A 22,867-nucleotide genomic window follows, 5' to 3' on the forward strand; every position below is an offset into this window, starting at 1 on the left:
TTCAAGAAACAAAACAAAGCCCAAGCTATGAAAAATCCATAAGTTAATTCAATATTTAATTAGAGAAAATCAAAGCCTTTTCTGATTGCCAGAGATGATAAACACTTTTCCAGACAATCTAACTCTCTAGAAAGCTGCTTTATTTAACACAGTACAACTGCAAATTTTACATCAGCTTGATGGTTGGAGGTTGCAAAACAGGAATGTCTTGGAAAGAAAAGCAGAGCAATCAACAAATTCTGTGAACCCCAACTGCCAGACTGCTGCTATAATTCTTGTAAAATAGCACTCTTGTCCTTATGAAATGCATAATCGATGTCTACATGTAAGAGACAAAGTACGCAGGGCTGAAGTAATTCACTGATATGATTAGGCAGTGGAGTTTCTGGTCAGTTGAGCTTAGGCTCACTTCTCAGAGATTGTTTCTTCTCCTTTGTACACGACAATGTTCTGGTCTGTTTCATACACTTTAACTTTATAAAGAGTCCCCATGGGCAGGAGTTTCTTGAGGTTTTCCCAGATGAACACTGCAACGTTCTCGGTGGTGCTAGGAGAGAAATGGGAGCACACTGAAAACAATCAGCAATGGCTTTCCATTAGGCCGTACCTAGAACAGGTGGGATAAAGGCCAAGGGGAAACACGCAGGCAACTTTCACAGGACAACACAGTCAATGCAAGCACAGCTGGAATGAGGGCCTGAGAAAAGTCTGCAAAGGGCTCCTTAGGTGCGAGTGAGCGGTGCCTTCCAGAGGCCGGGAGACCACCGCAGGCCCATGCCCTGCCAGCCACAGTGAGGGCAGCCAGGGCACAAGGACACAGCTGCTTTAGAGGCTGCTGCTTCAGCTGTAGGACTGATGGCAGAGACTGTTCCCTGGCCCTGGAATCACAAGCGGTCCTATGGCCCACCTCACAACCTCAGCAAAGTAGGGCACATCCTTATCCAGGTTTTTGTGGTCAAGTGGCTCCATGATTGCCTCCTGTAGGCAGAAAATAGCAGTTAGCAATATTAGCTGCAATTAGCAACAGCAGTTAGCAGCATCAGCGAGGTTGTTCCAGCAGGGACAGTATACTGGGGTTCACATTACCAAGCATATAGGTGTGGAGGAAGGCAACAATATGATACAAAAAGATAAAGAGTGGATGGACGGCTCTTAATTTCCTAGCAGGAGGCACCGTGCTACCTCACACCACTGCACTACATTTAAGTCTGACATGCTAAGTCTTGCTAACCTCTAACCACTTCTCACAGGGAATGTCTAGGAAAACAGCATGATTACCTGCATATATTCTTTCAGGTCTGTCAGGTTTAAAACCATTCCTGAGACTGGATCAATCTGCAGGAAAAAAAAAAGGGGGGGGGGAAAGCTCAGTAGTGTCAACATGTCCTTCATGTCCTTACTACAAAGGTAGCCATGATCCAGCACAAATCAGATAGTGAATGAATATCTGTGCACTTGGAATATCCTATCTACAAGAAAAAACTCTCTTTACCTTCCCACATGGATTTCCAACTTACCCCCTGATGTCCTCAGGGGGCTAGACAGAGCACACAAACTCCTCCGGTGGCTCTGCTGTCTCATAAAAGCCTAGACCAAGGAAAAAAAACTTTCTAAAACAGTCTTCAGTCAATGATTTAACATGACCCTAAGTAGGAACTCAGGCATTAAATCCCTTGGTTGAAAAATCAGGAAGAAATAGCCAAAACCTGAGCTCGGGGCATCCTCCATCCACAGGAGGCAACAGCGCTACGAACAAAAGCAGGTTCTGCAAGTGACAGGGAATTCCAGAAAGTGGAAGGAAATGGCTTTAAAATTTTTGATTCAGATCTGAATATAACCCCATCCTTCAAACATCCTATGAACTGGACACCCTACAAAACTTGTTTGGGAAACATGAAAACCTAAGTACTATCAAAACAACTCGGTCTGTAGGATACACAAGATAATGACAGGATGGAAGGTAAGAAGCAACTCTGAGAACAGAAGTTTCTTTTGTACTTGCAATAAAACACCTTGAGAAAACAGCAGAATCAGATAGTACAATTGCTAAGCCTCTATTTGGCTCCATAATACCCAGAGAGTGCCTCACAGATCAGAGCCCAGAAACTACCTCTTCTGCAATAAGTTCTTGGCAGACAGAGCTCTGTGCCCAAAGGCAGATTACAAATCTGGGACTTAAATACAGTTACCAGCAAACCTCTGCGAGAAGCAGGGTCAAAAGGACAGTAATCTCCAGAAAAGAAGCAATTATGGAAAACCTTCTTCTACTGTGATATGTAGACAGCTTCCTCGAACACCGTGGGAAGCCTGGCAGCTGAGCTGGAACTTAGGAATTGTGAAATACAGAGACATCTATACTGTTGCTCTGTGGAATAGAAAGAAAACTTGATCACACTTACCTCTCCACGCACGGTGACTACAACTGAAAGAAAGAAAAAAAAGAAAATATCAACTCATGTGTGTGGCACAGGAAACCTAAGTGATCAGGACAGGCAGCCCATACATTACTAATTCATCTGGACCAATGGGAGCATCCTCACACTTAGAAACGGGACTGGTTTTACAGAATGGTTATCCACTGTATAAACTACTCACCCAGCTCCTAAAAGAAATCATTCTTAAAGGTCTGATGCCCAGTAACCATGAAAAAACACAGCCTGCCACACAGTAGCTGACTTCTCAACTACCTACTTTCTATGCCCTTTGTACTGCAGATAAGAGACTCCTGATCAGCAGAGTTTTCTGGACAAAACCAGAAAGCCAAAATGGTCTGAGCTAGGTTGTGATTCTCCTCAGCAGTGAAAGCTCCTTGGCCCGCTCTAGAGCAGTTTTCCATGAAGTTTTGAAAGTGGGAGCATGCTTCTACTAGGAAAAAAAAAGCACTCTGTATGTATAACTCTGCCTTAAAAGGAGGGATTGCTTCTCCAGCAAAGTTGCTGGCTCTGCAGCAGAGGCTTCAGGATACCTAGAACACGGACAGTCCAAAACAGGCCCATGGGCTGCAGAGATCTGGTTTTCCATGCAACGGTGCATCTGCAAGCAGGTGCACAACATGGGCACCGCCACCTCCTTACCTTTGTAGTTGTGCCCGTGGCCGTGGGGGTTATTGCACTTCCCGAACAGCTGCGCGTTCTCCTCGTCGCTCAGTGCTTTGCTGCGGGGAACAAGGCGCGCTCACGTGCGCCGGCAGGCGCATGCACGCGCACAGGTGCGCGGGGCGCGCTCCGGCCCCCGCGGCTGCCCGCGGGCTCGGCGCGGACCCCGGGCTCGGCGCTGGCCGCGGGCCCGGCGCGGCGCCGCTCACCTGTGCAGCCGGTGGCAGGCGCTGAAGGTGACGGCGCGGGACAGCCGCGCCAGGCGGGCGGCGGGCGGCGCCATGGCGGGGCCGCGGCGGCGCCTGCGCGGTGATGGCGGCGCCTCCATCCGGGCCCCGGCGCCGCGGCCGGCAGCGCCCTCCGCGGGCCGCCCGCGCCGGGACGGCAGGGAAGGGGCAGGGAAAGGGCAGGGAAGGGGCAGGGAAAGGGCAGGGAAGGGGCAAGCCGCGCTTTGCACCCCGGCCACCTGCGTGCCTGGCTTCGGGCCAGCCACAGCCCCGCTTGGTGGCGCTACGGCAGTGGCTGCACGCGAGGCCGGGCGCGGGTTGATGCAGAGCGCGCTCAGGCGCGCTCTGAAACCCCCCCGAGCGGAGCTGCTCTACGTAGACAGCTCCATGGGTGCCGGGAGCTGCACAGGAGCCTTGTCACGCAGGAAGGGGTGCTTCAGAAGCAACCGAGCCCCCACACTTGTGCATCGCACTCTAAGTTTTCCTATCTGAGTTTTAAGGTTTTTCACCCCACCGTGGTTCACCTGGTTGGTGTGATGCTAAGAGGCTGCAGTTTGACTTGGCTTTGAGATTTCAAATAATGGCAACTGAGGTGGGTGTTTGCAAACATACCACCGTGCGTGGGTGGGCCTACCAAAGCAGAGCTGGCCAGCTCTGAATAGATACGGAAAGCGCTTTGTGCAGCAACCCAAGGAGGAATGGTTCACACAGCAACACTCACCTGAAAGGTGATTATGCTGACCTAACTCCTGCCCACCCAGAACAGCTGAGCCCTGTCTGCGCTCCAGCACCATGGTACCAGAGGAGCTGTTGTAGAGCTCCCGGGAATGCCCCACACCCTTCTCACACGCCTCATTTGCAGTGGTTTTGATAGAGTAACCACAGTCCTTCCCTGCAGCAGCTACAGAGGAAGGGTGCCAAGCCTGTTATTTCCTTTCTCTGCTGCCAAGCTAATTCTGCCTCTGCTCTGTAAACGAGAGCGCACCTGTAATCACATCCATGGAGCTCAATCAGGGGAATCCGTAAAGAGTAGTGATTTACAGAAAGCTTTGGGAGGGTGGGGGCCTGCAACTCCTCAGTGATGCAAGGATTTGAATGGTTCCTGGATACCAAGGGTAATTAGGTACATCTGCCACTTCACCGGAATGGCAAAAACTCCAATCCTCAGGCAGGAACTGTGAAGTTCTGTATGGCAGAGCAAGAGAAAATATAGCTCTTAGGGCAGTGGTGCAGAGCCCGCGTGCACATGATGCAGGCAGGGCCTAGGACTGTGTTGCTGAAGTACAGCTTTGTAAACATAACAGACTTGGCACAGGAGGGCATCTCTCTCTGATTTCTGCATTGTTCCACTGAAGCCCTGGCTGGTTACAGTTAACAGACAGTGGCACTTGAAATTCTGGTAGTTGCCTGGCCTCTTACCACCCTCCCCAGGCAGGAAAGGCTTAAAGAAAGCAGCAGTGATGACAAGACTCTAGGAGCCTTTAACCAGGGAGGCTCCCTGAGCTGACAGCGCAGGTCACACACGGGCAGGCCAAGACTGGACCACCATTCCCAAGAGATGTTTGCCACCTAGTGGCTTTGTGAGACCAACTCTGGCCTGAGGCTCTCCTTCTGCCTTCTCCCCATTCTGCACCCTGCAGCATGGGGCTACCAAGACCACAGTGAAATTCTGTATGTTTCAGCCTGGTTAAAATAAGACCAAGGCAGAAAGTGTTAGCATTAGCAGAGGTGGATACAGCTCTGACATGTAGGAAGGAGCACAGTAGAGATGTGTTTTGCATGTCTACCAAATCAGGTAATCTAATAAAGTGTGTGTAAAGGTTATAGCTGACCTGTCTTGTGGACTGGCAGAGATTGGCCACAGGTCTAGTGAGGGCAAGGACAAGAATGAACACCAGTGTTTTATTTCAGGGCATGTTAGCATAAAGAAAACAGCACTACAAATACAACTCTTGTAAGCCTTTGCTTCTACCCTTTGGATCTTTGCTGAAGGCCATCTTTATGTAGCAGGGGTGAAACGACATCCCTTCCTTGGGCTCAGATACTACCATTTTTTTTTTTATTCCCATCTGCTTTACACACTCCAGACAAAGCACAGATACTGTTTGGCCTCTTCCCTTCAGAGCATATGGTACCAGAAGAAAACAATGGTCATCTTTGTTTTCTCCCTTGCAAGCCTTACACATGGCAGGCTTCAAGAACAGCTGCTCATTGGCCTAGCAAATCAGCAAAATAAAACAGCAGGCTGCTAAAGTGATGGGGCTACTCTCTTCCTCAGAGGACATTTCAGGCCCTTTACAGTATATTATTTCAGCAGAAACTCAGGCTATGGCAGAGAAGCAATTCTTTCATCCAGGGCATAATGCAAAGGTGGGAAGTAGAAGAAAGGAGAGGTTTATTTCTGAGCCTAACTTGGTCCTGCGTTACAGGAGGCAGAGTTTTCTGTCAGCGTGAAGCAAAGATGCCGTGGAACCCATAAGGCATTTGCACTGGGACTTCTGCTCGCCCCAGTTCTCTAAAGGTCTCTGCATCCAAAATGAGCAGGAAGGTGCTTCGGTTCTGCAGGATGAAAACACAGTCAGAATTAATGGCTAGGCCATATTTCATTCCACTGTCCAACACACTACATTTGGCCCATTTAAGGGAGCCCAAACATAAAACCCGTCCATAACACCAAAGACAGACCTTACACACTGAGACTTCTAGCTGGGAGCACAACTAGTCACATGTGTCACCCAAAAAATACTGATGCTCCAAAGTATAGTCCTATTTGAGGTTTGCCTGGCTCTGCTTGACAGTGGCAGAAGTACAGACCTTGGGAAGCATGATGCGTGAATGCTGGATGGCAGAGCGCCTTAAATCCAGTTCTGTGGTTTAGCAAACATACCTAATACTGTGTGGCTTTGATGAACTAGTAGAAATGTTACCTCAGTCGGGGAGACCACAACGGACAAGATGATCCCGCTGTCTTCTGCCATGGCATTAGGCACTGGCACAAACACAGGCTCTGATGGGTAGGATCCATCCTCTTGCCAAATCTAGGGTAATAACACAGAGATGTTCATATTTGGCTACTAGAGTCAGTAGAGGTCCAAATTGGAGTCCTCCCTGCAAAGCTACCCAGGCATGCAGGGCAGCTGTGCTCCCCAAGAAATCTGTAATTGTCCTGATGAATTATTAGCTTGATTACAGTAATATGCCAACTGCAGTGTTGTAATAGCATGCCCTTGTGCCAGGCATGTGCAAACAGGCAGTGAAAGGGCTCCTGCTGCTCATTTCATCCAACAATTTGTGCCAGCATAGGTATCAGCTACAAGCTCGGGGGAAAAAAATAATCCACCCTGAGCAGCACACCTTTATACCATGCTAGGGTAGACCAAGCTGTGCCCTGACAATGTAGAGGCAGAGGTGCCATGCGAGCAGAGAAGAGATCTATGGGCACCACCTGAGGGCATTGCTGCTGCTCTTACTGCAGACAGCTGTGGCACCAACCTCTGCGACAAAGGAGGGCTGTCTTACTGCAAAGCATGTACCCATTATCAGAACCCTTAAAACAAGAGTGTCTTTCTGATGAATATTAACTCTTCCTGGGTTCTGGAAAAGTCTCTGCACGACAGATCTTAGAGGGCAGTTCAATGGAATAACTTCCAGTACTCAAAAAATAGATAGTCCGACTTCATCTCACCTTGAATGTCTTGGTCTCAACATCAACTTTCAGCAAGGAATCTCCAACCAAATTCCGAAAGCCGCATCCATAGAAGAAACGATATTTCCTGCCATTGTACTGTGTGTAGTTAATCTGGGGGAACTCCAAGCCCCCAACATTTTCAAAGCCCTCTGGGTGGAGATTTTCATGTATGCACCTGACCTAGAGGAAGCAGGCATTATAGGACAGTCAGTTTAACTTTTACTTGGCAGAGGAGCTGACCAGTTTTTCTAACGCTCCACACAGCCACTGTGGAGGTGAGATGCTCGAGGCTGAGCCTGGCTATACCCTGAGGTAGCTTAAAGGGGCAGTTCTGTCTCCCGTGCTATTTCACTCAGAGAACTTCTCAGAATTCTGGAAACTTAAAGGTTTGGTTTAAGGAGAAGAGGTGAAACTATTTACCAGCAACTGAGGTTAAAACTACTCACTGAGATTACTCCAACAATAGCGGCTAGAACATGCCTGAGACAGCACATGTTTTATACCCTCCACAGCCACACCATAGGACTGTCAAGAGTCAGAAGCATTCTGCACCCAGGTGAAAATATGGACAATTTTGCAAATGAAAAAGCTGAAATCTGGCCAATTATGGCAAAGCTTAATAGCCCACTTGGGCCTTTTTGATAATTGACTGTCAGTCCTTGCTTTCTCATCTAAGGGAATGGGGTATGCTTTGTAGTATGTCACTAATTCCCATCTAAGCGATGACCAAACTTTGCTTTCATGGTGAACAAGGTCTGAAGAGATAGCAGCACAGGATGAAGCTGCTACAAGAGATCTCACCACAGCCATAAATGCAGTCATAAGGCTTTAATATACACACCTTACCATCTGCATCTTTCACAGCTCTTGCTGATGTGTAAGACAGAGGGTTCAAATTTTTTCCTACAGGTGTATCTGAATTCACATGCAGCGGGAGAACAAAGCGGCGAGGGAAAGCTCGTGGTATTGAGTTATAAACCTGTCAGAGACACAAAGTTAAGGGAATGGAGAAAAAAGGGAATGACCTCTGTAACTTAGTGCCCTTTGAGGAGCCATCTTGAAATTTCAGACCTTCCTCCCACTTCTTGTTCTCCTTCTATTACCTGTTTTACCACTTTCTTTTAAGAGCTCCCCTTGTCCCAGTACTTTATAACAAAACACAAAAGGCGGTCAGTAAATGGGTCAGCATTACTTTCACAGTAATAACTGCTGAATTCGGTCTTGAAATCACTCTGTAGCCCCCAAATCAATATTGTATTCAGTGAGGACAGACTTAATGAGTCTTTTTATGGCCTGTCCAGCTATACCCTTCACTGGCTAGCTGACCTAGGCCTCTCTTGCATGAGCTAATAGGGAGATTACATAAAATGGGACCTCAGCAGCACTGATCAAGCAGAGAGATACCCCTGCAAGAGACTCATCTTCTAGATGCCCACAGCTGTTGAGCAGCAGTCCCACTTTGGCAGTCTGAAGCTGAGCCAAGCATATTCCTTTAAATGATCCCATCAGCATTAAAGCTGTATTGAAGCCCAGTTTAGAAGAAACGTTCACGGTTCCAATGATTAAACTATCTAACTAAAATATGTGTCAGGGACTCTGTTCTGGTATTTTTGGTTGCTTCATTTTATGACTCACCAGTTAACCACAAAGCTATTTCAAACTTGTACGTTCATCTTGGAAATCATATTTAAAACTTTTGTGTTTTATGTAGCCACAGTAAACTGCTTGAGGAACTCGGCCAGATAAAACACTTAGTCAGTGAACAAAATGACTAAGCACGAATGGGAGAAAATAGAGAAATCAGGTTCAGACATGCCTTAGCTTTCTGATGCAGAGAAAAACCGAAATGACTTGTGCTCATGTCTTGCGTCAGATGAGTAACTTGTCCAATGGGGAGCCCCATCACACCCTCGACACAAACAGATATCTTACCTGATCTAGGCCTCCCCCAGCCCTCCGCAGATTCTGAAGTTTGTAAGTAGCCAGTGCTGTCCCACTATCCTGGCAGCACAGGTCAAGGACCACACAGCCATCATCTTCAAAGGCATTGATTTGATGGAAGGTAGCAAAGGGCTTACTATACCACTGCCCTGGCAGCACCTACAGTAATAAAAGAGAAAGACTCACTTGCTCTTTCAAAAGGTCCTAGCTCATCTCAAAAGAGTTTCTCACACATATTTCATTCTCCCCCTCACTGCTTTGCATTTGTCTTCCCCCTTTGAGTCCCTTCACAAAGGCTATTTTAAGACAATAAATCACATAAAGACAAGTCAAGATATAAACAAGCACAAAATAGACGCCATTGAGTCATGACTTGGTCCCTAAAGCATCATTCCCATGCTTTTTTTTTGACAGTAGCCTTTGAGAACTGCATTTCAGACACTGTGCTGCAATTCCAGGAGCCTAAAACCACTTAGCACTATCTATTCTTCCAGGGTTGACAAAGATTAAACAACAGAGCAGAAAAATGCATGAAGTCATGCCATTTGCAATAAGCTTATACTCATCTTCATAAAAGATCTATTGCAATAGATGCTGCATTGATTCATGTAGCCATCTGTGGCACTCTTCTTCTGGGATCTAAATTCCCAGCTACAGTTGCACAGCTGCTGGAAAGACCAAGATCCACCTACCTCCCCTGTGTGTTTATTCACCACATGGAAGAAGGTGTTGTACTGAGGCTCCCAGCTTATTCCTTCGGAAATGGGCTTCCCACGGAGCTTGGAAGTGATAATCTGCAGGAGATTCAGCTTAATCGGTTGCTCAACAAAGATGATGTAGTTTTTGCTCATCCCTGAAAAGGTAGGGAAGGAGATGTTGGAGTATTAGGCAAATACAACAATACAAAAAAACTGAGGGCAGAGAGTAGTGAACAGCCCTTTCTGCCTCAAAGTAGGCTAACTCCAAAAAGTATGAGAAAGGAAGTGTTCTTACCAAAGCTGTGATAGTAGGAGGGTTTCATCTTATCCATTGGAGCAATGGAGCACAGCACTTTTGCTCCCTGTAACATGTCACTGCAGTTTGACTTTTGTGGAGGGATCTGAATGATATTATACTTCGATCCTGAAAAGAAGAAAATACGTTCATTGCCACTGAGTTGCAAGACTATAAACATTCATGAAACTAAAGTCAGTCTGTTTTTTTCTGTTTCTCTAGCAGACTAGGAAGCACAGTCATGAGTGTACAGTCCAGGAAACAGGTTGGTTATCAAGTCATTATAAAATCCACAAAGGATGAGCGGGAGACACACACGTGCATGCACACACACACACACACTGCAGTGCATTCATTGTGTATATTTCGAGTATCTCATATATAACAGGACTAGGAAGAAAACCAAATTACCAAATTCCTGGCTTGCGTTTCAAAGGAAATGAGAACTCTAAGCCTAGCGAAGACTGATACTCTTCTACTAACCCTGAACATATGGGCAGGGATGAATGGCACGTTTGAATAATAGTTTATCATTTAGTCTCTCCAACTGAAAAGGCCACGTGCTGTAAAGGAAAATAACACTAAAGCCAAAAGGAAATGAAAACAGCAAGAACAGAAAAAAAATATATCATAAGTGGGCAACTGTTCAGTGAACTAGAACAGCCTGAGGTACAAAGGGGAATGACTGTTTTCACAGACGTCGGGGCACCCAGAAGAGAGGCTTTTCATCTAATGAGAGTCAACAGTAGTTGTCAGCAACCATATGTCTATAACTAGTTCAGATCTAGCAGTAATCTGCACAGTTTGGGAAAGAAGATATTCCACAAAATTCTGCTTTACTGCAAGATAGTTGATTTACTGTGGTATCTGGCACTTCTCTCCTATATAACCATTAATTTTTCTTATCAGAAGATAGTATTGATGACAAGCTTGTAGCCAATGTCAGAATTCAGTGCTGGATTAGGACTTCTTTAGAAATGATTCTTTTCTGTTAAAGCTTGGAGGAGAAGGGAGGGAACCCACTGACCATTCTGAGGCCAAATTACTCAGAAGTATGAGGTGTGAAATAACCCTAGACACAGAGGAAGTCAAAAGCACCAGAACTAATGGAGAGAAGCTATTTTATGGGGTAGACTGATACTCTGACATAAGAGTTTTTGTCATCATTTTGTCACCATTTTGTCATCATGACTTGGTTGCCATTTAGGTTTAGAGAATTTCAAAGTTTCTGGAAATTCTGAATACTGGAATTCCTTCAAGAATTGCCCCGTGAAGCAGCATGAGGTATCCTGTCCAGTCTGCCCACAGGCTAGGCCTAGCCATGCCCAGTCTTACCATGTTTCCCGTAGGAATTGCCCATGTTGTATGCTGTCCCATCTGACTCATAATGTGGATGAGCAGTGGCCCCATTCACTGCAACAAATTTGCTCCAGTCCACCTGCAAATTACCGAAAGATGGAATGGGAATACAGATCTAAACGTCAGTGATACTAGTAATATTTTCCTGTGCACACTTACTTCTCACATACAGGCAGCTGCAGGCAAGTCCAGACAAGTAGCAAGTGCATTGGAAGAATGCCAGCTTTACTCAAACTGAGTATATTCATCTCTCTCCTTGCCTGCTATTAACAGACCGTGACTGCATCTTCATTTGCGAGAGCTGCCTTAGTGCTAAGGAGATTTTTCAGGTACTCAAGCCCACCACAAATTCCTGCACTGATCATTTCTTCCAGAACCCATGCTTCTCCCTCACCTCACAATTTACTGAGGTACTCCCCTTAGCAAGAGCAGGGAGTCATCTCCTGTACCATAAACCCCGTTAATGCCACCCATCTTCACCTTCTCCTTTGTTTCAAGCGTTTCAGGGTCAACTTTGTGCATGAAAATATTCTCATTGCTGACATAATAGTCTCCTTTATACGTAACGTAATTCACATTGGCATTGTCGCTTGGCTCTGAAACAAAATACGAGAGTTGCACACAGCTTTGTTTAAGCTCGGGTCACATTACAACAAGTTAGACATGTTTAAACAAATAAACCCATTTACAATGACACTAATCCCTCCATGCTCGATTAGAAATATCTCACTAATCTACAAAGACACTCAGGAAACTGTCTGCACAGGTGAGTCAGGGATAAAAGCAAAAGGGCTTGTTGTAGCTGCACATCTTTCTCAGCTCAATGTGGCTTTTTTTTTTTTGGGGCGGGGCGGGGTGCTAAAGGAAGATATTATAAACCTGGAACTTTGAACTAAAGGAGGCAATTGCTGGATACGGCTAAGTATCTTTTGCCAAAAGATCAGACAATGCTGCCAGTAATAACAGTAAGAACAAAAGAGCATGGGTTCAGCAGCAGTTGATGAGGCAGGTCACTGCCTCATCAACCTGACCCTGTGATAGGGCAAAATAATTTAAAGATCATACAAGCATTGATTAAACTGCACAAAAGTGCAAAGCTTTCTGAATTGGCCTAACTATTTCTTCAGTAATGGGAGGCTTTTCTACCCCAGAGAGGTGATCTCTTTGTAACTGGTTGCACTCAGTCATTGAAGCATGTAGAGGCCAGACTCAGCTGCTATTTGAGGTCTTTGGGTGCTCCAGATCACTTCAGTTGCAGTGTCGTCTGGGTGCCAAACCCCACAATACGAAAGGCAGTCTAGTTTTAAGTAGTTCAGTGGCTGTTTAATGTGTATGCTAAAGCTTGGTCAGAGTTGCTGGTTAGCTCAAAAGCCAACATCCACGAGTCATCCACACAACTCGTCCTAAAAATGAGATTTTTAGTATTGCTTCTTACCAGATCTGGAAACGTTGTGCAAAGCTCAAACTGGGCCCAAACGATAACCGAGTTGTTGACTTTTATACGTTTGGCAAAGACATACTTGGGCGTATCTTTTATGTCTGTTCTGATTTTAGTGCAAGATACTTTGCCTCAAATTAAGCCCATTTCCTACCTGATGTATACTGCATCCTGCAGGTAATAATGCTTCCATTCCTGTGCAATATTCTCTGTCACCTTACTCATACCACATCCTGCACCTTAGTACAGGAAGGAAGGATTAGCCCACTTAACCTACAAGCTTAGAAAGGCAAGGTGTTTTAAGGGCAAGACTGTGTCTCAGGGAGAATAACAGACTGTAATGCTCATTACCAGGACTGTACAGGGTGTTCTCTGAGGAAAGATTTCTGTTGGCAGTTTATAACTCGCTGTGGAATCAAGTGAACCGAATGCGCCTGCAAACCAAATATTTGCGTCAGGGTTTTCAGAGGGATAAGTGTCAAGTGGATTTGGTCATCAAGATCTCCCAAGCATCTTCTGGCACTGAGCAGACCACTGACCTGTCTGCAAGTCATCCCCATACACAAACATTTTTTCCAAGGCAGAAACCACATATCTGATTTAGGATTAAAACATTAAGTGGCCCTAACACCTCTGCAACAGATTTTGACACTAACTTGGTAGTGTTTTTGTTCATGTTGCTCCAAGGGATGGTCTTCTAAGGAAAACCATGGGCTCAGAGTTGGTCTACAAGACTTCCCCACAGCTCCCCTCAGACCTAGCCACAAGTTCCCCAAGAAAATTGCAAAACATTACTTATTGCTTAAAAACCCTCTTACGTGGTATCTCAAAGCGTGACAAGAAGCGCCCAAAGACACTCTTGCAGGGGTCTGGCATTGCCAGCGTCCCAAATTCTGAGGCCACAATGCGGTTGTTCTGGCTGTTCGTCAGGTAGGAGCTGCTCTGCAGGAACTTGCTCCTGTATGTCACTGTGCCATTCTCCAACTGGAACTGATGCAGCAGGGCCATGCCATCAAACCAGTGGTTGAATCTTCAGGCAGAGAAAAATAAAAGAACAAGAGCTGGGTATGGCATTCTGTCCTGCAACATGTTCCCTCTTCCCTTGGGGTTTGTTGTTGTTTGTGACAAGCTAACTCGCAGGTCCCCTGTGCACTAACGTACATAGCCTTGTAATGAGCCTAAGAAGGCATGTAAATTGAGTGAAATGAGTCAAATACCTCTACATTTGCAAGGCCGGAGCTTGAGGTTAGGCATCGACTTTCAGTAAGAACCAGACTACCTGTATTATTTTTAAAGTAAAACTTAAGGACTGTTGAGAATGCTATGCATGAGCTTTGGAGGATAGTAATCTACACTGCTAAACTAATCATTCCACCGATTTCATCACCAGGAACAGAAATTGTGCTTTACTGCACCAAAAGTAGAGAAGCTACTACCAAAAGCCCAACTGCATAGACAGAACTACAAACTCTCAGCTACTTGAAGGATGTCATTCTCCCCAAAAGTGGAATAAAAACAAAGATTTGAGGAAAAATCTTAAGTTCTACCTATGAAAATATGTTAAAATGACAACCTTTAGCCAGTTGCTGCCATCTGCTTTGCAGAAAGATATAGGTTTGGCAGTTTGGCAGATCCCAGCCAGAGGCACTGGCTGCTTTCTTAAAATATTAATTGCATGATTTTTAAAACAAGATAGATTTGATTTAATGTTGATTTAATAATTTTTCTTTAACATCTTTATTTTTAAGCCAACTCCATAAATGGACTTTCACTAAAGGTACAGGACTAGAAATCTCTATGCTCTGTCGCCTCACAAGGTTGCAGTCTCTCCATGACTCAAGGCTCCAGCCTTAACAGTTAAACACGTTCCTGTTCTCAGAGCACCAACTGAGAGTTTCTACATGAGAAAGCAGCTGTTCTTGAAAGAGGGGTAACATTTCCTCCTCACCCAACTTAAAAAGAAGTCACAAGATGCTCTAAACAGCTCTAAGCCTTTTTTTTTTTTTTTTTTTTTTTTTTGGGCGGGGGGCATGGGGGGAGGGCGGGCAGATTTAGCCAGTGCTCAGACCAGAATCACATGACAGACCCACCAACCTGCACTTACTTCTCCTCACCAAACTCAAATTTTCCAGGCCCATTTCTCAGAAGATTGCCATTAATCCATTTGGGAATATGTCCTTTGATTTTTGTTGGGATGGGCTGAGGAGTCTCTTCTACTGTTTGCATTAAGGGTGAGATACATTGCAAGCGTCTGTGGCTGTGGAAGGTGATTTGCTCCTTTGCTGGTCTTGATGGGGAAGTCTTTAGATCTGCAAAGACAGCAGCAAAAAAGCACCTTCACTGGAAGCAATTTTCCCCAGAATGAACAGAATTGCTAGAGCTCAAGCTTAGATGCCCAAGACTGGCATTCAGAGGGCAGTCAAGCTATATCGGATCTATATTAACACTAAACTCGGCTCCCACAATACCTGTCATGTCAACAGGGAGCTGAAAATCCAGTGGATTTAACGGTACTGCAGTTAATCCATTAGAGACACCTGTTCTACATGCAAAAGGAGATACTAAGAGGTATGATGATAAGAAAGAAAAGAACTTTTCTTTTAACTAAAGGAAGCCTATGGTTAGAATTGATTGAAATAAGCAACTAACAAGAAGATGGGAATGTTTGTTATGAGAACCTGGAAAGTTACAGAATCATCTGTTGCAAACAGGAATGATGCACAGTAATGTTGACGAGGAGCCCTAAAATAATCTCCCAGCAACTCCTGACAACTGGTCCTCTAAGGAAGCAGACAGAAATGCCAGTCTGTGTTTCACAGAGCAAAGCCAGAAGCAGGAAGATTCAATTAAGTAGCTTGTATAACAGTGCAGGTTGCTTCTATACCACAGCAGTGCTGAAAGCAAGGTAGAGTTATGCATCCATCAGACAAAAAAAATATACACTCTAAATTCATCTTGGTATCACGGTTACGGATATATTAGAACCAGAGGAGCTGAATATGTTGGGGCATTTCCTAATTCTTACAATGTAACAAGGAGCTTTCAGATACAAAGCAGAGAGCAGAGAAAACAGGAATATAGCAAAAGATGTGGTGCTTATACAAAATACACTGTTGATGTTCTTACCTCCGCTGCAGTTAAATTTTTGCTTATGTATTTCTACTGTCCAGTCATTCATGTTTAATCTTTATAGCTATCCTCATAGATTCTGCCTTAGACCCAGACTTGCTCCCTCCCGCCTTTTTTCGTTTTTTTTTTTTGGGGAGGGGGTGATTTGCAGAACAAGAAAATTGATTTATGAAGCCCTTGATCACCAAGGCTTATGCAGTAAAGCTTACAGAGTAAAGGACAGATGGTGCAACACTGAGCAAGCTGAACACAGAAGACCAGGCCCTGTCCATTCCTTCAAGATCATGGAGCAGAGCAATTGAAGATATGGTTCATTTCAGCTCCGCACCGTCAAAATGGATATAAGATTTTTTTTTTTATGTTTATGTTCTGTTTTATGTTTCTGTTTATAGCCTCCAGCCTTTGCTGTGCCAGTTTAAATCAATTTCACAAGAAGCAATATTCAGCAATGTCAGACACCTGTGGCTATGACCTCACCTGAGCAGGGTTTAGCAAAGGTTTTCTGGAACAGGCTTGAAAACCCGTGTTGAAAAAAACTGTGCTATAAGGTTGAATACAGTAAGAACCAGCATTGTTTGTGGCTAAACCTAATGGGTTTTTTTGTTTGTTTTTTTGTTTGTTTGGTTTTTTTTTAATACGAATCCGTTCATAGTAAAGAAGTTTCATAATGCTGGTATCCCTTTTAATGGTTAGCTAAGATTCATGGTTTCCCGGTGTTGTTTAGGAGCAGAGGTAGATTGTGGCATTGGGTTTCTTCAAAGCATTAAGCTGTTTAAAAAAATAAAAGGAGAGAGAGAGACAAAATCCTCTGCTGAGCCAAAGAACCAGCTTCCCTGTCCATAGTGCAAAATATTTTCCAGGAAAGGATTAGCATATTCACTGAGAAGAACATCCTAGAGAAGTTCCAGTGCATACCTGCGGGTCCAGGCCAGCTGTAACTTATTACACAGCAAATGTTATAAATACAGCATTAAAGAACCAAAGTCTTATAGGAATCTGTAGTCCTGTTTCCTACCTACGCTGCACATGGAGAGCTCTGGCTAGTTGGCAGCACTTGAAATGCAGTTAGGTGGAAGTGCACAGGCTATTCAAAGGTGCACAGGATGGTTCTCAGATTGAGCTCACACTTTAAGAGCAGGACAGAACACATGTAGCCCATTTTCCTAGTGAATATGGACTATAGAATTAAGGAAGCACAAAGTGAAGGGAACACCGTGTGCCAACAGCACAGCCTAAGTTACGGGCTCCAGGTGCGTGGCTTACAAAGCCTTGTCAACACAGGGATTGTCTCAGCAATCGGTTCAGCTGCAAAGTGGGCTTACCTACAGGGGCTGTCACCTTCCTCCCAACATTAGCACCTCCTCAGCTCCCTAGGCTCCTTGGCACAGGTCAGAGGAGCTGTTCGGCTCCATTACTGCATCCTTATCGTAAGACTGTTCTGCTCTGAACTCAACTGGAGTTGGCTAAGATGCACCAGTAATTAAAACACCAATAAACATGAAGACATTTAGGAATAGGAAACCTATTGCTAAACATAGCATAGGCAAGACCAGACACTAAGGATATCTCAGATTAATATTGAACACCCTTCCAGGGATGCAGGAATTTGTTCAGTCTACAACAATCACTTTCACCACGGCAGACACTTCCACTAGACTACCTTCTTTAATCCAGGTGATTAAGTGAAACTGCTGCACAGTTTGTCTGTGAGCCTCTGAAAGCACATATTCAAGTCTACAAAGAAAATCTTTTATCCCAGAGCAAGAGAGTACTTTAGAATAATTATGTTGGCATACAGTATTTGTCTTAGCTTGCTTCTTTAGATCAGCCATAGACAGATGGAGTTCTGAGCAGACACAAAAGTAAATTGCAAGATCCCTTCATTGTAGTTCTCCAGCTTGCCAATCCCCAAATCCTTCTTAGATCTCTAGTCAGCTAGATAAAGAATTCAGGCTGCAGGGCTAAAGCAATTAACCTGCAACTACCAACATCCTCTCCCTCTTAAAATTCAATTAAGTTCTAATTAAATCCCATATGAGGCACTCAATCTTATCCTTACATTATTGTCCCATAATAGTTCCTTAGACATAAATAAACAGGCTTTTCATATCAACTGATACCTGGCAGGCTTAGTGATTACTACCAGCATTTGGAGATATACTGCCTTAGTAGGCTGTGATAAAGCTTGTAAAGGTGTAAATATGCAGAGAAAAAAGAGATATATTTTTGCCTTCAAGTGGAAATAAGGATGGCATGACCAAGAAGGCAGTACAGGAGCTGGGGGTGGGGAAAACAAACCACACCTCCCTAACTTTGCTAAGAGCAGCATAACTACAAATAAGAATTTAGAGAAATAGTTCACAAAAGAGCCAAACGGAGAACTGGAAAGGACCTCTTGAGTCATCTACTAGCAGCTTCCTGTCCCAGAAAGCTGCATTTATGTGCGTGATGTTAAAACTTGGAGGGCTTCCTGGAACTTCTCTTTTCTTTGGGTGACTCTCATTGCTCAAATGAATAGAAAAATCCTTCTAACTTGCAGTAGGAATTTGTTCACAAGAGAGTTGATTGGCCTATTCTTGGGTCAGCACTGATTTTTGGCTTGCATAGTTCTCCCCCACTTGTGTTTACCCCATGCTGTATTTATAGTCAGCAATCATATCTCTTTCAAAGCAAGACAAGCCAAGCTTTTAGTCTTCTTTCACCTATGATAGGCTTTCCATTCCCTCAATAATCTTAATAATCTTTCCTGAAGTCTGATTTAATTAGAATTCACCTTTCTTGAACTTGGATAGCCACAACTATTCAAAAGGTTTCAAGGCATTTCTGAGAAAGAGCAAAAGCAGGCTATGCACAACAAGAATACATTTGCTATTGCCTTGTTCTTATATCACACCACAGAAAGAAAGAAGTCAAAGCAGCATAGCAATATAATACGATATCTTTCCTGCTCATAAGTACTCACAGGTTGAACATCCTGACAATAGCACATTCAAAATACAGTCAAATCATGATACTCAGACCAGCCATAAGTTTTTAGAAATATGACCACCCATTCTAGGGGAGTTCTGAAAAGGAAAAAAAAAAAAAAGGCCATACAAGCAACTTTTACTTTAGTGAATTAAATGCAAAGAGATGCAGGACAAGAAACAGAAGGGGGAAAAGCTCACCTCCATAAAGCTTGCCAAAATACCAAAATAATTTTTTTTAAAAAAAAGGATCTTTTAATTGCATGATATCAGCTACCTCATTATTGCAAATGACCTAGGCATTATGTAGCAATGAGAGGTTTCCTCAATGGTTATCTACAAAGCAAGACAGCATTTCAGAAAGCTTGGTGTATGTGTATGCAGAGTCAGACGAGTTCTCTGCAGAGATTTTATGCAACCTGACTTTTTTAAATCAGTCATTATTTATATAATGTAGAAGTGCGCGGACATGTACACAGCTCCACTGAGGTGTGATCAGTAGCAGCAAACAAGCCAGGTTAATAAGCATGTAACAGATGAGAACAGACGCAAGGACCTAGTGCAGCTCACTCTTCCCTGTCACCACAGGAAAGACTTGTATTCATTCCAAAAAGACTAAATGCTGCAGGCCATGTGCGAGACAATACACTGCAAAATTAACACAAAGGAGTCACCAACTTGTGAGTCACCGTTGCTGCATTTGAAATAACCATACATACCAGAGTTGCACCATGCATTTCACCTCTGTTGAGAAAAAAAATAAAACTCCATCAGGTCCACACTCCAAATTTAGTCATAGTTTAGTACTAAAAACTGCAATAATTATCTGTGTCTACTCAGAAAATACACAAATATAATACAAACACTTCCCTTTCAAAGGCCTCTTTGTGGGTTAATATCATAAAGGAGTATGTATTATCTTAAAATCAGAACTCACCAAAAGAGAAAAGACTTCTTTTAAATGTTGAGCTACATGTAAATTGAAGTACTTAACCGCTAATGGTGAGCGACAGCTTTTTCTGTGTAAGAGGCAGAACTGTAGTTGCTCTGGCTGCGCTCCAGAGTAGAAGAATTCATGCAAGCAGCCACCTACAGCCTCTGCAGTCTCAGTGGTTTATTCACTGGTATATTCACTTGAGCATAATGCCTTAAAATCAGCACAAGTTTGCAATATATCTTGAAGATCTGGCATGCACCGAGATCTCATCTCTGGACTACAATTTCCATAGGACATGAAATGCTTAAAAATAATTTTAAGATCTCAACTTCCCTTGGCTCATCAGAGCAGAAGCAATACCAGCTGTAATACTGCCGTTTCTCCTCAGGTCTTTTCTCACAATGGAAAACTATTACTACAGAATTACTGCAGTCTGGCACCTGTTTGAACAGAGATTAATTCTCTGCTCATGCACTGTTTCCAAGAGCCACACACCACAATTTCTCTGCCTGTCAACCTAGAGATATAATTACTTAGTAGCATTAATTACTTCTATCCAGAAATAGAGCAACAGATAAGGATCTTTGAAAAGCTTTTTGTTCAAAAGAAGCTACTGTACATGCTTTGGGTACCGCAGCAATGAGTCAGATGTCAAATTGCATGTAGACTGTAAGCAGTAAAAATGGATGTGACAAAATAATATGAACAGCTTTTGGGAAGGGCCCAAAGCTATTTTCTAGACATGAAATTCATTTGATAAAGCAAACCCACACTGATTTTTGCCTGCACGTTCAAATCCAAGGTACACCACCAAAATTTGTCTCCATTTCCAACTGCATAATCCAAGTGTTTGACTCAGAAGGACATCCACGACCGGATTTAATGGCAGACTTGGTAGACAAAAATGCTCATAGCAGGGATTCTTCAAGCAGGGAGAGTGAAGCAAGAGTTTTGGCTTCCCTGATCATTCACGAATGCAAGTTAACCATCCGGCTGAGCTGGGAACCCTCTGGTGCGAGCCAAGGGCCACTTCCCAGTCCCTGTAAATCATAGGTCAGAACAACAGGGCATCAAACCACATTTCCCTTCCTGTCAGCAAGGGCTGAGCAGTAACTGTTTTGGTAGTGGTTTTCTGCCACGCTGACGCTAACTTGCTCCCCAGCCTTCAGCAGGGCTGGAGCCTTCAAGCTCACCTGAGTGTCCCACACTGACTTCTGAACAGAAGCTGTTGCACCTGCCCTGTGTCCACAGCAAAGCTGCCACGCTCGGCTCTTTAGTCCTTCTAGCTTGCTGGTTTCCCATTGCAAGTGATCCGCTTCCTTGCTAATGGGCAGAGGAACAGAAGAGGAAAGGGAGGCATGTCAAAGGGAGATGGGGTCTGCGGCTTCCCTCTCTTATAAAAAGTGAGCTGTACATTTTTTATATTAATTGATTCCCCATATCCAGCTCTAGAAGTTTATTCTGCACTTGGGTATTTTTGAGGACATGAAAAAAGTGTAATGAATTGTTCATTAAATTATGAATTACACAATCAAGTCCTTGAAATACTTATTCTAGAGACACTGTGAATGACTGGTGAGCTATCAAAATGCAGTCAAGGTCATAGAAAAGACATCAGATAGAGCAGATGTTTTTATTCAGACTTCTTTTTTCATTATCACTGTTCTCATTATTCAACTGGCTAAACAAATAATAGGCTGCGTGGGGGGTGTCTTTTATTTGTGATTCATTACTCCCACCTTTCAGTTAAATAGAAAAGATTCTAAACCAACCAACTTTTCCAACAAGACCACATTAAAAATCAGAGAAGATCTGCAATTTCCATTATGATATATAGAACAGGACAGGGAAATTTTAGACTGTTTATATCTATCAATCTAGAAACACAGCTCTTCAAATTCCTTTGCAGTTTAGCTTCAGAGGCAATCAAGGTATAACAACAAAGGTAGGATGTAAGAGAATTTAGTGAAGAATCCCAGCTTAAACAGGAACAGATTTTGCGGTCTGCTAGCAGAACAGAAATGTCGTACACTTACACACATAAGGCATTTTTCCCCCAACACTAGAGTACTTTATCACACCCTGAAATACTAATAGGTTATTTTACATAGCATTCACAAAGCTAGACATAGTATTTGTCCTTTAGTTTGTACTAAATAGCCCTATCTCTTAAAAATCTGTTTGCATCTCACAGCACTAGTTGGTGACACGGCTACTCTGCCATGCCTCCCACCAGCTTAGGAACAAATGTGGTTAAAAAGCAACCTGCTGGACTGTTCTGAAGTTTCTATCTGTGGATACACACTGGTGGCACAAGAAGGCAGGTTCAAGAGCCTTTGCGGTCCTTGGATGCTGCCAAAGCCATCCTTTGATTCTGGCGGCTAAGGGAAGAGACCGACAGAGATTTGGGTGAATTCAGTCCCAATCTTTACTGCTTCCCCAGTTTGTGAGAGGAGGTCTCCACTCGATTAGAAAGAAAAAGCAGCAGATTAAGTTGTGCAATAGTGGAACAAATTGCTGAGCTGTGCAAGGATGAAATCCCCTGCGGTAGTTTCCCACTCGTACATTCAGATCAAAGCTCCAGTGATGTCGCCGCTACAGACAATCCTGTCCCTCTCACAGCCCCCTTGCATGTCTCCCAGCAGGCTCTACACAGAGAAAACCTGCTGCCTACTGATATTCCAGCACTAAATCATCAGTATCTGCTCATAGTCTGAGGCAACCTGTGCAATGCACCTGTCTCTCTCGTTTACTTCTCTAATAAGCAACAGAATTTCAGACTTCTAACAAACACTTTGGTTTAATTCCTATTCTGTGATTATTAGAAACAAAATTGCTCCACCGACCTGTGCCAGCAGCAGTTCTTACAAGCAGGGAAGCAGAAAACCCCTTTCCAGGATGATCGCATAGAAGGATTCTATTGCTTATTCTTTGCTTATTCATTTTACCTGGAATTAATTGCATCAAGGAGCAGAGGAAATGCCACAAATTAGCAAGCAGGAGCCTGACAGCAGACAAAAGGTCTTTGGAAAACATGTTCCGCTGGGAAGAAGGCATCGGATCCGAGATGGCCTGGGGAAGGCACTGCGGCCAG

The 22,867-nt window shown here is 44.0% G+C and overlaps 2 protein-coding genes across 2 annotated transcripts; both read right to left on the reverse strand.

The window, feature by feature from the left end:
• Positions 1-39: 39 nt before the first annotated feature.
• Positions 40-3,408, reverse strand: PTS (6-pyruvoyltetrahydropterin synthase). Its single transcript, XM_088527388.1, has 6 exons — positions 3,305-3,408; positions 3,075-3,154; positions 2,400-2,422; positions 1,279-1,335; positions 908-978; positions 40-547 (listed from the first exon to the last, which is right to left on the reverse strand). The coding sequence occupies exons 1-6, from the start codon at positions 3,376-3,378 to the stop codon at positions 406-408; spliced, it is 447 nt and encodes a 148-aa protein (XP_088383514.1). The 5' UTR covers positions 3,379-3,408; the 3' UTR covers positions 40-405.
• A 1,802-nt stretch (positions 3,409-5,210) lies between these two features.
• On the reverse strand, positions 5,211-22,867 carry BCO2 (beta-carotene oxygenase 2). The gene is made up of 12 exons (XM_010219418.2): positions 22,722-22,867; positions 14,846-15,050; positions 13,560-13,771; positions 11,784-11,899; positions 11,280-11,382; positions 9,945-10,073; positions 9,644-9,804; positions 8,943-9,110; positions 7,852-7,989; positions 7,008-7,190; positions 6,250-6,360; positions 5,211-5,881 (listed from the first exon to the last, which is right to left on the reverse strand). The coding sequence occupies exons 1-12, from the start codon at positions 22,828-22,830 to the stop codon at positions 5,768-5,770; spliced, it is 1,749 nt and encodes a 582-aa protein (XP_010217720.2). The 5' UTR covers positions 22,831-22,867; the 3' UTR covers positions 5,211-5,767.

This window comes from Tinamus guttatus, unplaced genomic scaffold (genome assembly GCF_059628265.1).
Source record: "Tinamus guttatus ecotype Peru unplaced genomic scaffold, ASM5962826v1 Tinamus_guttatus_pri_ptg000284l, whole genome shotgun sequence".
Taxonomy (NCBI): Eukaryota; Metazoa; Chordata; class Aves; order Tinamiformes; family Tinamidae; genus Tinamus; species Tinamus guttatus.

Excerpts from the sequence above, each read along its gene's own strand:
- BCO2 (XM_010219418.2), bottom strand. The coding sequence starts at position 22,830 with ATGCCTTCTTCCCAGCGGAACATGTTTTCCAAAGACCTTTTGTCTGCT. Across the intron at positions 10,074-11,279 it reads CAATTCCTACGGGAAACATG|GATCGAAGTATAATATCATT; the intron begins GTAAGACTGGGC and ends TCTTCTTTTCAG. Across the intron at positions 9,111-9,643 it reads TGAATAAACACACAGGGGAG|GTGCTGCCAGGGCAGTGGTA; the intron begins GTAGGTGGATCT and ends TTATTACTGTAG.
- PTS (XM_088527388.1), bottom strand. The coding sequence starts at position 3,378 with ATGGCGCCGCCCGCCGCCCGCCTGGCGCGGCTGTCCCGCGCCGTCACC. Across the intron at positions 3,155-3,304 it reads GCCTGCCACCGGCTGCACAG|CAAAGCACTGAGCGACGAGG; the intron begins GTGAGCGGCGCC and ends TGTTCCCCGCAG. Across the intron at positions 1,336-2,399 it reads TAGTCACCGTGCGTGGAGAG|ATTGATCCAGTCTCAGGAAT; the intron begins GTAAGTGTGATC and ends TTTTTCCTGCAG.